This window comes from Phyllopteryx taeniolatus, chromosome 21, assembly GCF_024500385.1.
Source record: "Phyllopteryx taeniolatus isolate TA_2022b chromosome 21, UOR_Ptae_1.2, whole genome shotgun sequence".
In the NCBI taxonomy this organism is placed as follows: Eukaryota; Metazoa; Chordata; class Actinopteri; order Syngnathiformes; family Syngnathidae; genus Phyllopteryx; species Phyllopteryx taeniolatus.
Genome location: NC_084522.1, coordinates 6,739,724 through 6,757,318, shown reverse-complemented (window position 1 = coordinate 6,757,318; position 17,595 = coordinate 6,739,724). Strand labels below are relative to the sequence as shown.

Genomic DNA, 17,595 nt, shown 5'->3' with positions numbered 1-17,595 from the left:
AAAATGTTTGTTAATCATCACTGTGTGTGCATTTAAACATATACGTTTCAATTGTATGTACAAGGCTCATTGTTTTCACTTAAGGCAAGTGAAGCTCATTTGATCGTGCGTTTGATGCGCAGTCAGCTGAGTTTCACACTTCAAGTCTTTTTGTTCATTTCCACTCTCTTAAAAAAAAAACAAAAAAAAAAACAATATTAATTGTGGGAGTGCTTTTCTTTGATTTGTCTCTTCTGAGTGGGGCAGGGGGCAAAGGGGAAGAGGGGGCGCAGTGGTCAGGATGCCTCTGACCCTTCACTGAAAATGTGCAAGCAGCGAGCTGAGAACCGATTTAGGGAATAAAAGCAACATGACATTCACAAAGCCTACAAATAAAGCTTTTCATCTCCAATTGTCTATGCAGATTTCAGATGTTCCTCCTCTTCCTGGTTGCACTTTCTTTCTTGTCGTTACTACAGTAGTCTGGCCACGGTATTATGAGCTACACGCAGCGCTGAGATATTCTCAAACCTTTTGAAAAGACACTGCATCATCAGCCATGACTCTCTTTGCCCCCCCCTTTTTTTCTTCTTTTTTTTTTTAAATCCCATCAGCATGGATGGAGATTGACATGAATGTTTCCCCCAATTGGAAGAGGATGATGATTATGATGATGACTGACTGGTGCCACCCCGAACCCCCGCGCGTGAGTGCAAACTAGTTCTGCATTGAATCAACAGTAATAAAACAGCATTAAAATGACATCAAGTAATCAAGTCTAAGAGAGGCTCGTCACGGCCTTCCTGATCAACATTCCTTTGTCCTTTCTGATAAGCTTTTGCTTGTTTAGATCCTTCGCCTCATGCTTGACCTGATCCTGGACACAGCAGTAGAGCCACACACATCGGGTGGGATTGGTGGGGTGGGGGTGGAGTGGGTGGGGGGGTTGTTTTGTGGAGTGGGCGGTGTCATGTTGTCAGCTTATCCAGACTGGACTGCACAGGTTGAGAAAACCTCCCGGATTCAAAGTTTGCTCGAGACCTGGAGGGATTCCCCTCCATCCCTGATGATCAATGAAGAAGAAGTAGGGTGGCGCTTCCTGCACCACAGCTTATCAGGCCTGGGGGAAATGGGGTGGGTTTGGGGAGGGGGTTTAGGGTGAGGGAAGAGCCATCACTCACAACCTACTGTGCACCATCACAAACGTTCCGGACTCCGTGGCAACGATGCAGGAGTCCACAATCCGCCACGTTCTGCGCCCTTTAAAACCTCCAAAAAGCAATAAGGCGGAGAAAAGCTCGGTTCGCTTCTTCACCCAGACTCGACTCACCGGGGTGTGGGGCGGATAGGTGGGATCTCGGGGGGTAGGAGGTGTGCAAACAAAAAAAATCAAAGAGGGTGCGGATAAGGAGGAGTGTCACAAGGCCACGGCGGTGCACGGGTGCTTGAGCTTGCAGGGCAGCACTCCTCTGTTGAGCTGGTAGAACTCCACCAGGTGGATCAAGTCGGTGAACTTGGTGGCGCCGTCGTCCAAGCTGAAGAACACTTGACCATCTTCTTCACACTTCACACCGCAAAATGGAGGACAAAATTAGAAAAAAAAAGACAATCACATTACAAGTGACTCTAATTAATAATAATAGTAATTAAGAGCTAGAAGAAGAGGCAGAGAATGTGCCAAAATTACTCCTACTGAATGAATATATGCTTGTGACTATTTCGGCATGCTCTGTTTGTATGTGTTGCTGCTCCATATGTGTTAAAGCAGTTGTTATTTGAGGGTTTAAAATTCCAGTAACATCTATGCTAATTTTCGTGACCTTATTTATCACGTTTCGGATTATACGAGGGGCAGTCAAAAAGTAATAAGCCCAATTTTCCCCTAGCTTTATTTATTACAACAGAAGGCAATATACTCATCCAAATAATGCCCAAAAAGTGGGTATTTCATCAGTACTTTTCAATATATTTTTCTCAACACCGACTGACCATCAATTAACAAGGGCATGTATCCCAGCCTTGTAAAGTTCAGTAGGCTGCATTTCTTACCATGTTTTTACAGCTTGTTTAACTTGTCATTGGACAAGTGCTAACCCCTAACTCCTTATTTTAAAGGTCCAAAACGGTGATAATCTGATGGTGCCAGATCGGGTGAGCATGGGGGATGGGTTACGGTTGTCTAGGCAAAGATACTGATGACATCACAAGCTCCTTTGCTTGTCACGGAGGTCACTCAAAGCAGGATCTTGTTCTTTGCATTTGATCCTGGACACCCACTTTTGACTGTGCTGTAGCCTATTGCACCTTCCACATAAACATTTTGAAAATGTTTAGTGGTGGTTCACTTTCCAAATCAAGAAATTCAATCACAGTTCTCTGCTTCTGATGGGCATCCAACAATGGCATCACTTCCAAATTGGCTGACAGGAAGAGGACAGGGTTAAACAAACCGTGAAAATTTCAAAAATAAAATGTAATTATTAGTCGGTCATCACAACACCCCAAAACTCACTCAATCGCGCCCTGTGAAAAGTTTAAAAAAATTCAGCTCCTGACACCAGTTAGACCAATCAACTTAAAATGGGTGGACGTCTTTCATAACAGGACACATGAAAAATGATCAAGGAGTCATACTTAAAATTGAACCGGAATTAGGCCATTTGGGTTTGACGCTGCCATTTTGGGCAAATTCCAGGGCTCGTAATTTGTCAAACTCCTACAAGGGAATTTGGCAAAATAAGCCCCAATCCAAAGTGAGTGCCCTAATAAGATGGGCTAAATTGCAAAGCTTTTTCACCTACTCACTCCGTTTACCGTGGGCAGAGCATGTAATCAAAGTTTGATTATCATTTTGAGAATTCATCACGAAAAACAGGTTGCAAGAGCTTTTTAATTGATGCTTGCGGTTTTAATTTGATTTTACAGTTGCAAGGTGGGCTGGATCAAATGTTTTTCCGGGCCGTAAATTACCCCTTAGTTCCCCCACCCCTGCTTTACATGGGAAAATGTGTGTGAAACGGTCAAGAAGCTCTTTTGGAAACAGATTTTTAATATTAATTGCCCACCCTCACAAAAACATTATTATTGGCCAACGTATTGCAACGAAAACAACTAAGGAGATAAGCTAAAAAGACTGTGATTGTGTTAAGAACCGTCCAACATATAATTAAAACCATGAGGGATAGTGTTGGGTCGTCAGCTTCGAGGAAGAATGGGGTTGTGGAAAGAACCATATTTGGTAACAAGTCAAAATACATGCCACACAGCTCACTATAAAGCAGGACAACCATGTGATTTCTATGATAATCACGAGATTGTTTTAGTGAAAAAAATATATACTACGATGCAGGTACATATTTTTATAAATGTAGTGCTAAAGTTTAAAAGTAACAAAAAGCACTACAATAACATTCTAAATTGCTGTGTAGCCTCAAAAAACCCTTTAAATTGGCACAAAATAGGGCTTCAATTTGCTAGGGAGCATATTATTGTGCTCTAGAGCAAAAAGACCGTGATCTAATGAGTCCAGATGGACCATGTTCCAGAGTACTGGGCAGAGTATAAGAAGAGAGTCCAGTCCAGACCTTAATCCCATAAGAATCTTTGGGATATGTCAAAGAAGATTTGTACCCAGTTGTCCATCTCTCTTATTTTTCATACAAAAATGAATGCAGCTCTAGATGGAAATGAATGTTGTTTGATTGCATAAGATTAGCGAGATGATGCCAAAAGGAAATACTTGCTGTAATCAAAGCTAAAGGCGGTCCACTGGCTGGCTTTTTGGCCGGCTTGTGCTTTTTCCACATTACGCAATACTGTCAATGTCCATTTAGGACCATTTACAAAAAAATGAAACCCGCTTGCCAGTTAAAACACAAATTAGGTTTCTTTACTATTGATAGCGACCAGCCATGACTTGGTTTACCTCTGAATATACCAAATTACAATTATAGTGAAAATACACTTCAAATGTATGTAATTTCCAACATGCTTCACAAAGCATGTAGCATTTTAAATCATTTCACTGACCGGTAGAATTTGGAAGTGCTTGATCTTCTGGTGGTGGCACATGGTGAGCACAAACGCCTTGGGGTTACTTTGACTGTCCCGCAACAGGAATAAACTGACAAAAAAACAAACAAAAAAAAAACAGAGAAGGGGAAAGGTTATGGAGGCTGAACTTACAAGCAACCACGTGTTGAATGTGTGCTGTGCAAACAATTATCTGCGGATGATTAGCCGTGAAGCATTCTTGACACAAAAGTATTGGAACAGTGAGGCCAATTCTTTTCTTTTTGCTTTTATTTTCAGGTGCCTACATCTGGATCTGATACAGAACTTTGAATATAGCACCTTCTGTTTGAGCCCACCCATTTTTACATGTGAGCAAGAGCATTTGAACATGTGACTGACAGGTGTGTTTTGTTGCCCACAGTGGTCCTATTACGTTATTCAAACAATAAGTATACTCAGTTTCAAATTTGGGTTTTGCCTGTGCAGGCTACAGTTACAGTTAGAGATGTAACCAACATGAAATTCAGAACTACCTATGGGTTTGTTTGGTTTGGGGAGTTAATAGTGAAGCTGACAGAAGGCGGAAAATCAATCAGAGCCATTGCAAAAAATGTTGGCTACAGCCAATATAACCATTTGGAATGCCCTGAAGAAGAAATAAATCACTGTTATACGAAGTAACAGACATAAAACGGGTAGACCAAGAAAAACAGCGGCAGCTGACAATAGAAAAAAAATGTGAGCGTTGCAAAGACCCTAAAACAGTTAGTGACATCAGCAACAACCTAGGGAGGGCAGGAGATAAGACATTCAAGATAGGGCAGGGAGATAAAGATAACTACATAAAACATGTTGGATGCAGGTTCTCATTAGTGTACCTAATCTTGTGGATTAGTGAGCAACACAATTGCCAATTCACAACTATCCAATCTTACCCGTCTACCTGGCCTTGCTGTATGATCATTTTGTGTGCTTCTTCTCTCATAATGCGACCGTGAAACCAAACCTGTGTCCTGTGGATAACTGGAAAACACACACAGAAATGCACACACATTAGGTTGGGCTGTAAAGCTCTACAACACACATGTACACTGTGGCATTGGCATGTACCTGTGCTCAGAGAGGACGGGTGCAGGGGCGACGGGCTGCCCAGGACATTCATACGCTGACTCCGTTTCTACATGAAATAAGAATGTGAACTAATTGGCATCCAACATAACAAACTCGAGGATCCTTTCGTTCCCTCTCCTCCACCTTACCCTCCATGTCTGGCCCTCCTCTAGGGCGGCGCTCTGGGCCTCCACGGGGTTGTCAATGACGCGGCCGGTCCGTCCCGAGAAGTCCATCGCCACCAGGGAGTTCTCTGACACGCTCCGCTGTTACCGGGACGAGGCAGGGTGAGGAAGGAATAGGGAGGAAGCAGTGGTAAGGGTCGGCGGAGGGTGACGGAAGGTGGGGGTGTGGAGCGACGAGGGAGGGGGGGGGGGTGGACAAAGGTCAAAGGTCTAACAAGCCAGACACACTCACTGGGGCATGACAAATCCTGTCTGCACAGAGACCCACTTCAGTCCACTCCTAAATCACACAAATGTCCCCCTTGGCTTAGTGGCTTTAGTGCTGGAATCATTTTAATCAATGACAACTACTTTCAATTTGAAAAAAAAACAAGCTTCTTGTCACGCACACTAGTTAGAACTGTCTGGGAACTCTGTGTTCAAGTCAAATAAAAATATCTAATTTTATTCAAGGCTAAAACAATCGAAAATGTGGTACTCATTTTACAGTAAGGGTCTCTTTATAAAGAGCTTAGAAAGAGGTTTATAGTGACATTACAAACTCTTTACAACTCATTCATAAACAGTAAATCATGACAATTGGCAACTATTTGGCAAGCTACTGCCACACGTTTCGTTAAATCTCTCATCTTGCCAACCCCCAATTAGTGTCTATAATTTTTAAAAGTGTCAAATGCTAAAGTGGAAGATATGTCATTGATCAGGAACGGGGGTCCTTGATTTACAACAGAATATGTACCTACGGTGGTGCCGTAATGCGAACTTGTAAGTTGAAAAACATTGAAGATTATCACCAACCTACTCTGATATAGTAGTAAAGTAAAATTTCTCAGCCATAAAGAATAAACAACTGAACCCAGTTAAGTACAGCGGTAACTGAGGGTGGCTTCTTGTGCCGCGTAATGCTGTATTATTACGCCAGTACGCAAGCAATTCATAACCTCGAAACGTCGTATGTCGGTACTATAATGAACCAAGGTTGACCACTACGAGCATTAGAACAATATAGGTTTAAATAACAAGCCACTGACTGTTCTCTAATACTTTGTAACCCTTAGCAGTTTAACAAGTGTTAAAAAAAGCATTATGTAAATTAAATGTATATTATATAATACATTATATAATGTATTATATTATGTTATCCAAAATATTGGGGGTGATTGTTCTGATATTTACAGAGGTTGAAGTGGGCATAAGTAGAGATGCCCATATACATTTTGGTCACAGTTTATGGCAGTTTTTTTACATTAAGCGTTTTCTCTATAGTGAGCATATAGAGCAGGGTGTCAAACTCTTTTTTTGGCTCGGGTCGCATTGTCGTTATGATTTCCCTCAGAGGGCCGTTAAAACAGTGAAACCATTACATTTAGTTTAATCATCACCAAAACATATTATTACCATTACACAACAAATTGAGGGATAACTAGGTTTGAAATCACAAGACAAGGATAATAGTTTGTTCAAATATTGTTTAAGTTACTGTAGAAGAAGGGTTTGGTAACAGAAAAATTCAATATCTCAACATTATTGTTTATTGTTACGACAATTTGGAATTTTTGTACATATTTTAGCAAAAGTTGACGAGCATGATTTGCTTTGGCGGGCCAGATAAAATGATGTGGCAGGCCGCATCTGGCCCCCGGGCCTTGAGTTTGACACCTATGATATAGATGAGTCGCCAAGAGGTGTCAAATGAAATCAAACGTTCGATTTCTGCTAGTCTCCAGGAGACGTCTCCGCAACCAGGCCAGTGAGATAGGCCCTTGAGTGTGGACGGACGGGTGCTGGCTGAGAGGGGGCATTAGCGTTAGCATGCTAGTACTGGGATGATGTCACAGAGCTGATCCTCACCACAGGCGTGGAGAAATGCGAGAGGTTCGTCTTCCTTTGCTGGGGGACAGTGTAGCTCTTATACAGGACAAGGCCGTACTGTGAAGACAAGAGGGGCACAGCATTAATGTGTGTAGGTGATGAAGTTTGGGGGGGGGGGACAAAGCTGACTTGGTTTAGTACAGCTTTACAACAGACACTTGGGTACCTTAAGGAGTCTGAAAGCTGTCATCCAGCAGGTCCTGCTCTGCTCGTCTTCAGCACACAACATCTTCAGCTCCTTACAATCACCCCTCGCTTTACTGGGCTGTAAGGGAAGAACAACAGCAATAGATGACATAAACAACGGCTGAGTGCAGAAATGCAGTGAGCCTAATTTGGGACAGAGAGATACCCAGCTCTTACTTATGCATTAATAATGACATTAAGATTCATGCATTATTCACTCAGACGGAAGAAAAATCAAGAAATGCTGGAATTTTGTGTAACATATTTTGCATAACACTACTAACTAACAAGAACAAAATTGAAAACAAATATACAATGAATATGAACACATTAGGAGCAGTATGCAAGCTTCTTGCATCTCATACAAGTTATAAATAACATTAAGTATGTAGAATCACTGACGTTTTGTACCACAAATCGGTGCTTTGTCAACAGTGGAGAAAATGACTTGGCTAGTGGCATTCTAATGGCACACAGCACATTCGTTTCCACAGACTTTTACAAGGCAAAAAGCATTTATAGTAACATCACCCTATAAGGAAGTAAAGAATCACGTGATCTCGCCCAGCCAATCCAAAATAGAAAGGCTATGATAATTAAGAAAAAAACATATTTAAACACATAAAAGATTATACATGATACTGGTACACTAGCCGTGGGTACCAATAATGAAGTTGTTATTTTTTTTTTTTTTAAATTGTTGCATCATATGTTGGAAGTCTGGGCTTCCCTGGTAAAGCTACTGCCCCCGCGACCCGACCTTGGATAAGCGGAAGAAAATGGATGCATGGCATCATATTTTTTGCAGATTTAGTCTGGCCTTCAGAGGACTTGAATAGGCCAAGTTAAAAATAAATATATAAACTTAGTGGGCAAAATTCATCCGAGTAAAGTACTTTTTGTTACAGGTAAATCACTAGTATTATTGTGTTATAGTTTTTTTTATGTAGCTTTGTTGCAATATAAGCTCAAATTTAGCTCAAATAAAGTTTTTATTTTATCAAGTATATCAATTTTCTTTTGTACTGAATTTGCAGAGTCCCCTTCAAATTTCAATTTAGTGGAACCATCTGCTGCTGTATGTCATTATTTAGTTTCCATAAAATGTGTTTTACATGTTACGCATGCAACAGCCTGAGCTTTGCATTCTTCAACTGTTACTTCAAGGTTGATTGAAATAAAAAGCCTGTAAACTTTCTCAGGCGGCAGTTGTCACCTCAGAGAGTTCACAGGGGGAATGAAGGAGATTTGGTTACACCCTCAAGCATTAACTCCACGCGCACAATGCGGCGTTACAGTCTTATAGCAGACGAGCGTCGCCATGCAGGCTTTTGTCCTTTTCTTTTCCCCCCGGCAGCGACGAGGACCTGCCAGTCCCTCACGATGAATTAATTCACGTAACCATAGCAACAATACAGTCACCACCCGTCAAGTAAAATCCCTAACCCAATTCTGCACTGTCACCCCCGCTGACAGCATCTGACATGATGGTCGCCTAGCATGAGTGTGTGGGTGTGTATACATGTATATACGTGAGTGTATGTACGTGTGTGCGTAAGGAAGCTGAGGGGGTGCGGAGGGGGGTTGGTTTGGCAGATTCTCTATACCATCCTGGTTTATCCCACTGGGATTATCCCAGATCAGCAGGTGACCCACCACAGATAACTCCAGGAGTGGGTCACGCAGTGCTGAGTGTGTGATCGAACCCCTGCTGGGTGGTTTTAACCCCTGTGCCCTCTGACCGACACGCACTAACACACAATACTTGCACAGGTGCGTCTGTTACAAAGGCGTTTTACAACATCACACAAGTGTCAGTCACTGATGTGAGGTGATAAAGTTTCATCTGTTTTCCAGCACCATCTGCACCAGTTAATGAATGAACTGCTGAATCACACCAGCAGATTTAAATTTGTTGTGTTGCTCTTTTCTGACGCGTGTGTGTGTGTGTTACCTTGATGGAGAACTGGTAGTCTGTGGGGGCGTTATGTAGTTTTCTGCCGGTGATTATGGTGAAAATGTTGCTGTCATCCAGATCAGACAACAGCTGCAGGTGTCTGGGCTCCTATTGAGTCAGGGGAAATGTTTGCTTTGTTACAATCGCCTCCATTATTCTCCATTGTCATCAAAGTTGTGAGTGAAACTACACACAAATACAGCTTCCAAAAAAATAGGGTATTGCTTGACCTATGCGCTGCTTTCGATACGGTTGACCATAAAATCCTAGAGGATCGGCTTGAATGATAGGTCGGCTTAACCGGCCCAGTTCTAAACTGGTTCAAATCCTACTTATGTGACAAGCACTATATTGTATCTGTTGGGGATTTTTTATCCCACTGGATGGACAACACATGTGGGATGTCTCAAGGTTCAATTTCTGGCCCACTGCTAATTAAGTTTAAACATAACATAAATTACCAATGCTATGCAGATGACCCACAGCTTTACATTGCATTATATCCTGATTATCTATCACCCTTACAGTCCCTTATACAATGTATAAATGACATTAATCAATGGATGACTTTTTACAACAAAGACAAGACAAAAAAATCATCTTTGGTGCACAGGCTCACAGGTATAACATCGCAACATCTCGAATCCCTATTCCTGATCCATAAAACTGAAGAACTCTGGGTGCAATCATTGACACTAATCTTAGTTTCAAACGTTATATCTACTACATCACAAGATCAGCATTTTAATATTTTCGAATTAGGGGATTTCCTTTCAATCTCAGATTCCGAGAAATTAATCTACACCTTCATAACAAGCAAATTACATTCTTCTTCTTCTTTTCCTTTCGGCTTGTCCCTTTAGGGTTCGCCACAGCGCGTCATCCTTTTCCATGTAAGCCTATCTCCTGCATCCTCCTCTCGAACACCAACTGCCCTCATGTCTTCCCTCACGACATCCATCAACCTTCTCTTTGGTCTTCCTCTAGCTCTCTTGCCTGGCAGCTCCATCCTCATCATCCTTCTACCAATATACTCACCATTTCTCCTCTGGACGTGTCCAAACCATCAAAGTCTGCTCTCTCTAACTTTGTCTCCAAAACATCAAACCTTGGCTGTCCCTCTGATGAGCTCATTTCTAATTTTATCCAACCTGGTAACTCCGAGAGCAAACCTCAACATCTTCATTTCCACCACCTCCAGCTCTGCTTCCTGTTGTCTCTTCAGTGCCACTGTCTCTAATCCGTACATCATGGCTGGCTTCACCACTGTTTTATATACTTTGCCCTTCATCCTAGCAGAGACTCGTCTGTCACAAAACACACCTGACACCTTCCTCCACCCGTTCCAACCTGCTTGCATCCGTTTCTTCACTTCCTGAACACACTCACCATTGCTCTGGATGGTTGACCCCAAGTATTTGAAGTCCTCCACCCTTGCTCTCTCTTCTCCCTGTACCCTCACTCTTCCCCCAACACCCCTCTCATTCATGCTCATAAATTCTGTCTTACTCCGGCTAATCTTCATTCCTCTGCATCCAGTGCATGCCTCCATCTTTCTAACTGTTCCTCCATCTGTTCCCTGCTTTCGCTGCAGATCACAATGTCATCTGCAAACATCATGGTCCACGGGGATTCCAGTCTAACCTCATCTGTCAGCCTATCCATCACCACTGCAAACAGGACACACCTTAAATTCATCTGTCACATCTACAGCACACCTCACCACTGATCTGCTGCCCTCGTACATGTCCTGTTTTATTCTAACATACTTCTCTGCCCCTCCAGACTTCCGCATGCAGTACCACAGTTCCTCTCTGGGTACTCTGTCATAGGCTTTCTCTAGATCTACAAAGACACAATGTAGCTCCTTCTGACTTTCTCTGTACTTTTCCATCAACATCCTCAAGGCAAATAATTCATCTGTGGTACTCTTTCTAGGCATGAAACCATACTGTTGCTCGCAAAAACTCACTTCTGTCCTGAGTCTACCCTCCACTACTCTTTCTCATAACTTCATTGTGTGGCTCATCAACTTTATTCCTCTATAGTTCCCACAGCAATGCACATCACCCTTGTTCTTAAAAAATGGGCACCAGCACACATTTCCTCCATTCCTAAGGCATCTTCTCACGCGCTAGAATTCTATCGAACAAGTTGGTCAAAAACTCCTCAGCCACCTCTCCTAGATGCTTCCATACCTCCACAGAAATGTCATCAGGACCAACTTCCTTTCAATTTTTCCTCCTCTTTAATGCCTTTCTAACTTCCCCCTTACTAATCATGCAGGCTGACGGCGCCGGTGGCGTACATTGTTAACCCGGGCCACGACCGATCCGGTATGGAATTCTTTGGATGAACGCTCATATTTGTTTGGCAAAGTTTTAAGCCGGATGCCCTTCTTGACGCAACCCTCTGCATTTATCCGGGCTTGGGACCGGCCTACAGTTTGCACTGGCTTGTGCCCCCCATAGGGCTGCATTAAGCAAATTAGCCTGTTCACCTGTGGGATGTTCCAAACAGGTGTTTGATGAGCAGTCCTCAACTTTCTCAGTCTTTTTTGCCACCTGTCCCAGCTTTTTTGGAATGTGTTGCAGCCATAAAATTCCAAGTTAATTATTATTTGCTAAAAACAATCAGGTTTATCAGTTTGAACATTAAATATCTTGTTTTTTGTAGTGTATTCAATGAAATATAGGTTGAACATGATTTGCAAATCATTGTATTCTGTTTTTATTTATGTTTAACACAACGTCCCAACTTCATTGGAATAGGGGTTGTATAAGGTACAGCAAAATTTGTTCTCTGCATTTAACTCTTAGGAGCAGTGTGCAGCAAACGTGTCACGCCTGGGGGACAGAATCCATATCCTGTGTCAGCACATTGGTTAAGGGAACTTCTAACCAGGGATCTTCCTGCTGTCAGGCAGCAGTGCTAACCACTGTTTCACCATGCTGGTAAATGTGAATCATGCTTCAAATTAAACCTGGGAGTGGTAGAAGACTATGCATTCCGATGGGATACAATTATTCTCGATCATAGTGTCAATCAAAACTCAGCACAGACAGACACTTCTTATATTGGGTCTTATTAGACTATTCCCTGAGTGCCTAATGTGATATAAATTACCTTAGATGTTCCTTTAGTGGAGAAATAGAGGCCAGAGCGTCGCAGGAACATGTACAGCTTCTTCCAGGACTTGCGTCCCGGTTCCTTCACGTACAGATAGCCCTGAATCTCTGGACAGCTGCTGGAGTTCAGGAAGTTCTGCAAGAAAAACACAGAATAAGCTTGAGTTGGAACAGAATGCAACAGCAGCAATACTTTTGTGTAAAAAATAAATAAATAAAAGACTGTACCATTTTCTATATTCCTAAATGTATTGCTGCAGCACCAGCAGGCAAATGCAATTAGCAGATTGCAATGACTCTGCATGAATCTTCATGCATATTTTTAGACAACAGATGTCCTTGTCACAGCCTTTGGGAGGAAGGAGACATTTTTTTTTCCCGTTTTACTGTGTTCAAGGACAGGATTTTGGGTTTTCCGATTAACAGAAGGGTTAGATAACAATTCGTTTGCACGTGCAGCACTGTGTGTGTGTGTGTGTGTGCGCGCGTCTGCACTGAGTCATCCCTCCTTACCTGTAAGAGCTGTGACTGAGGGATTGTGCCATCAGACTCCTGACACCAAGCCACCATCTGCTCTGGAAAAAAGTTCTGCATGGAAAAAGAGAGTGAGAGAGAGAGGGGGGGGGCAGGAGAGAGAGAGAGACAGAGAGAGCGAGAAAGAGAGAGAGAGAGAGACAGAGAGAATGAGTGGCAGAGCAAGAAAGCGAGGGGCACTGGAAACCACTTAGAGTATGCACAAGCTGTTAGGGGTCACGCTTCCCTATGTAGAATAAGTCTCTCTGTTGTGTGTGTGATGAGCACGAGGACTTAGTGGTGAGTGGTCGGAGAGAGAGGAAGATAAAGAGAGGGATACAGAAATTGAGATAGAGAGAGAGCAAGAGAGGGTGGGAGAGAGAGAGCGAGAGAGAGACAGAGAGAGAGAGAGAGAGAGAGAGAGAGAGAGAGAGAGAGAGAAGGCACTTGAGCCTGAGAGTAGATGCAGTATGATCTCACCCACTGATGTAATCCCCTTTAGCCAGCAGCGCCACTGTTAGTGTGATTGACAGGCTGCGGCCAGCACTCTGGTGTTTTAGTGTGCTCATTACCACAGAGCTGAGGTCACCTGCTGGCTCTGACATACACTTAAATCACATCGGCAATAATGTCACTGTAAAACTGGCACGTCACGTAGGAGTGCGGCCCCATGCTGAGTCCACATCAGCTAAAGATGCCACGTCACGATGGCCTGAGTTGATGTGTGCACTGTGGAAGTTGGAAATTTGGACTCCTTGAAACGGCCAGGAGCTCTTTGTTTGATATGTTTTGAGCAGACTAATCCAAAACCTCACCAGATTAGGGTACACATTATTTGTAAATTATATACTACGACATGAGTGTCAAAGATGGCATACTGTATGTGCATGTACATTTTAAAACAACTTACTCTTAATACATTGTATTTAGCTATCCTAGCAAAATTTCCTTGTGCACCTTTTGTACAATAATTCTAATCATGGTGGCAAAATTACGTGAAGTTGGAAAGTAATGGGAATTTATGAAAATAAATCAGGAATTTACAAAACTGAAGGTTGGCTCTTAAAAGGGAACTTAAATATATTTGAGGGAAAATATATTTCAGCATAAGCCTGACTTAAACAACAAGATATTATTCAAGTACAATTGAATATGAAGATCCCATTGCATAAAAAGAGACAGAGACCAGAGAAGCTTGAGGGAAGATGCTTTTTTATTTGCATGTTGAAAGGGACTTTTTTGGAGGGAGCAGGTTTTTTTAATTTTTTATTTAACATTGTGAATAAGACTTTGTTGGTAGTTTTGGATAGGGGGGCATTTTTGTTAATTCTTAAACGAGTTGGGTCAGGGGGATGAGTAATATTTTACTCAACAGTCATATTTTTGTTATTCAATGAAAGAATAGATTGTACAATTAAATATTTAAAACTGGATAAACTTTTACAAATAAATCTCCTCAAATGTCATGCTTTTTAATTGTGTTGTACAGGTTTATCTCAATAAATTAGACAAGAGTCAAAAGCTTAATTTAGTTTGGTTGTTCAATTCAAAAAGTGAAACTCATTATCAAGATGCACTACACAGCATGAAATATTTCATGATTTTTTTAATATGTATATTTTTGATGATTATAACATAGTAAACGAAAACCCAAAACTCACCCAAAAATTATAAAATTACATAATCAAGAAACAATGAAAAATATGTTTTAAATGCAGAAATTAGACAGGAATTTGCCCTCTGAAAAGTTTTTTCCCATGTGTTTAATGAATCTATATCATGTATGAGTACTAAAAAGAAAATTGACGTTTCTACCATATTCTAATTTATTGAGAGGTACCTGTATTATGACAAAATGTTTATATCTATGCTTGAAGATGATACCTTTCCATTGATCCTTATAATTTGGAATATTTCCAACATTCCCTATTTTAACTAAATTTACAGAAAGAAATTTCCACCCTTACGCTAATTAATCAGCGTTTCAGTTCATATAAACTTAACCTGAAACACAGTTTGTATTTTTGCATTTAGCAAGTCCAAAAAGAAATATTTGTAAAACGTTAAAATTTCGGCAAGCATAAAGGTCTTGAAGTCTTGTGGAGCTAGTCACGTATAAATCAAATGTAGGGCTAATAGCAGCCATAATACTACCTATTGTTAGAAAGGAAGTAACAGGTGTACCCACCATGATGTGATCCACCATATTTAGAAAAAAGGCTATCTTGGGGCCTTTGTTTCTTGTTCAGATACCTAAAAACAAGGTCATGGCTATGGTCTTAGTATATAGATTCTAAACTTGTTTAACAAGGCATTCAGAAGGTTTCCAAGGTCTAAACCACAAACTGCTTTGCCAATGGTTTTATTTCATTTTGAATACCTACAACAGCAAAGAAATAAGGAAAATAAGCAAACCATACAATTTGATTGACATACTGTATTCTTAGAGGAATTGGAAAGAGTACAAACTGTTTCCTTAAAACTATACAAGGATTAGTTTTAAAATTCTTGTATCCATGTAAAATATGTAATGAAAACATTTAGCACAATAAAAAATGTTATGACTGCGAAAACCATAAAAAAACCTCATCATATCATATATCGTGAGTCGCCTAATAGTATAATTGCCATTTAATTTCAGTCATTTTTAACTTACTGTCAGAATAGCAATAAAAAATACCAATGTACTTTCTGTGTTTTGTAGATTCTCAGACAGTCATGTCATGGTAATCCACATGGCTTGAATCGAAGCAACTGGACTCGTCTTGTTCGTTTAATTTGTTGTTGTTTTTTTCTTGTTTTCCGAAATCATTCAAATGTGACTTAGGTCAATATGTTATTAAGCTAATCCATCCATTTTCTGAGCTGCTTCTCCTCACTAGGGTCGCGGGCGTGCTGGAGCCTATCCCAGCTGTCATCGGGCAGGAGGCGGGGTACACCCTGAACCGGTTGCCAGCCAATCGCAGGGCACATAGAAACAAACAACCATCCGCACTCACATTCACACCTACGGGCAATTAAGCTAATGATATACAAAATTATCCCTGCCTTTGATTATTATATATATTTTAACTAGAAATTGAGCTTGAAATCAGAAATCATGGAAAAATAGCTATTGTTAAATTTATGTTAGAAATGGATTTAGTGGGGGAAAAAATGCTTCTAATTTAGGTTAAAAGGGGACAAAAATAGAAAGATTTTCTGCCAAAGTGAGAAGAAGAAATGCATTTAGCACTTTAACACTTGCTATTTGCTTTAGTGGACCACATGAATTGATTTGACAGGCCGGATCTGGCCCTTAGGCTTTGAATTCGTCACCTAAGGTCTAAATAGACCACCATGTTAACCTGGAGAGGAGTTGGCACAAGCAAAAAATAAAAAATAAAATCACCTCATTATAAAAATATTAACATTATTATGACAATGAAAGTTATTTCTCTGAACTACTGTATGTCCACTGATGTTTAAATAGTTGCTATAGCCTTAATCGTCTTACTACCATTTATATTTGCCACAAAAAAATGGCTAACAAACCTAAAATATCCTGAACATCAGCTTTTCCAAAGAGAATCATCATAGTGCAGTGTGCGTGTGTGTGTGTGTGCGCGTGTGTGTGTGTGTGTGTGTGTGTGTAGGGCTGCATGCTAAAGCGAAGCAGTCACAGAAAGGTCAACAGAGAGATGCGAGCGACTCACCAGGGGGTTCCTGAAGAATTCATATTTGGCATAGTTCTTTCTGAAGAGGAATTTGCTGTCGCTGCTCATGGAAGCTTGAACCTGTACCACCAGTTCGTGGTCCTCCAGGCATCTCTCTGCCACCGGGAATACACAGACAGACAGACGGCTAGTGTGAGTCACAGTGTTATCTTTGTATTGTCCGCTGGGAGCTTTTGAGGCAGAATACGATTCAAAAATGCATTCACAGTCTTATATTATATATGACTTTTGAGAGGTGGATCTGCCCTTGCTCATTCATACTTGTCTTTTTCCTAACATTAATATGTATGCTGCTCTGTTATGTGCGATGCTAATAAGATCTACGTTTCCCACATCATTGTCCTTACACAATAATATAATAAGAGCAGGAGAGTTTAACAGAGTAAGAGCAGTGAGAAGAAAAGAGACACTGTGAGGCATGGAGGGAGGAAAGCGAAGGTGAAGGGGAAAGAAGAAGTGGCAAGAGATGGTGAGGGGGGGAGGGGACGGGAGGCAGTGGGGGAGGAGTTGGCGGAGTGGGCATTGCAGGAAGATGATGTCATATATTTAGGCTGATTGCCGAGAGCAGAAGAGCCATAAGCAAAGTGCACCGAGCCCGCAGACGAGCGCACATTAAGAGCTCACGCAGTGCTAACGTGATCACTGTAGTGCACACATTTGTGTATGTGTGTGTTAATGTGTAGGGTATATAATCTAAGAAATGAATAGTGATGGGTGCTCTATGGACACAGGCAAAAGCAGGCTTCAGCCATAGTTCTCCCCACAGTTCTGCACACGTCTTATTATTAAATACACAAATGGCTGCATGCTAAAAAAGAATGTGGCTGCAACGCATGGGTGGAAATGTTTGACCTCCGTTGTGTGTGTGTGTGTGTGTGTGTCTGAGCAAGCAGGGGAATTTCCTATGGCGGGTTAAGTGCAGAGTGATTGGCCAG

At 41.4% G+C, this 17,595-nt stretch overlaps 1 protein-coding gene across 5 annotated transcripts in view; it reads right to left on the bottom strand.

The window, feature by feature from the left end:
- The window catches only part of LOC133471521 (growth factor receptor-bound protein 10-like), a 54,329-nt gene that overhangs the window by 4,400 nt on the left and 32,334 nt on the right, over window positions 1-17,595 (bottom strand). For 4 of the 5 annotated variants that reach the window (XM_061761129.1, XM_061761130.1, XM_061761131.1 and 1 more), the window contains 11 exons: window positions 16,640-16,755; window positions 12,945-13,019; window positions 12,430-12,567; window positions 9,301-9,411; window positions 7,327-7,425; window positions 7,140-7,217; window positions 5,253-5,369; window positions 5,104-5,170; window positions 4,929-5,016; window positions 4,009-4,102; window positions 1-1,543 (listed from right to left, as the gene is read on the bottom strand). The exon at window positions 1-1,543 is cut by the window's left edge and continues 4,400 nt beyond it. In XM_061761129.1, the coding sequence (XP_061617113.1) occupies window positions 1,397-1,543; window positions 4,009-4,102; window positions 4,929-5,016; window positions 5,104-5,170; window positions 5,253-5,369; window positions 7,140-7,217; window positions 7,327-7,425; window positions 9,301-9,411; window positions 12,430-12,567; window positions 12,945-13,019; window positions 16,640-16,755 (1,130 nt within the window). In that variant the 3' untranslated portion in view covers window positions 1-1,396. The remainder of the gene's footprint in view (window positions 1,544-4,008; window positions 4,103-4,928; window positions 5,017-5,103; window positions 5,171-5,252; window positions 5,370-7,139; window positions 7,218-7,326; window positions 7,426-9,300; window positions 9,412-12,429; window positions 12,568-12,944; window positions 13,020-16,639; window positions 16,756-17,595) is intronic. The other variant, XR_009786231.1, reaches the window with a different exon arrangement.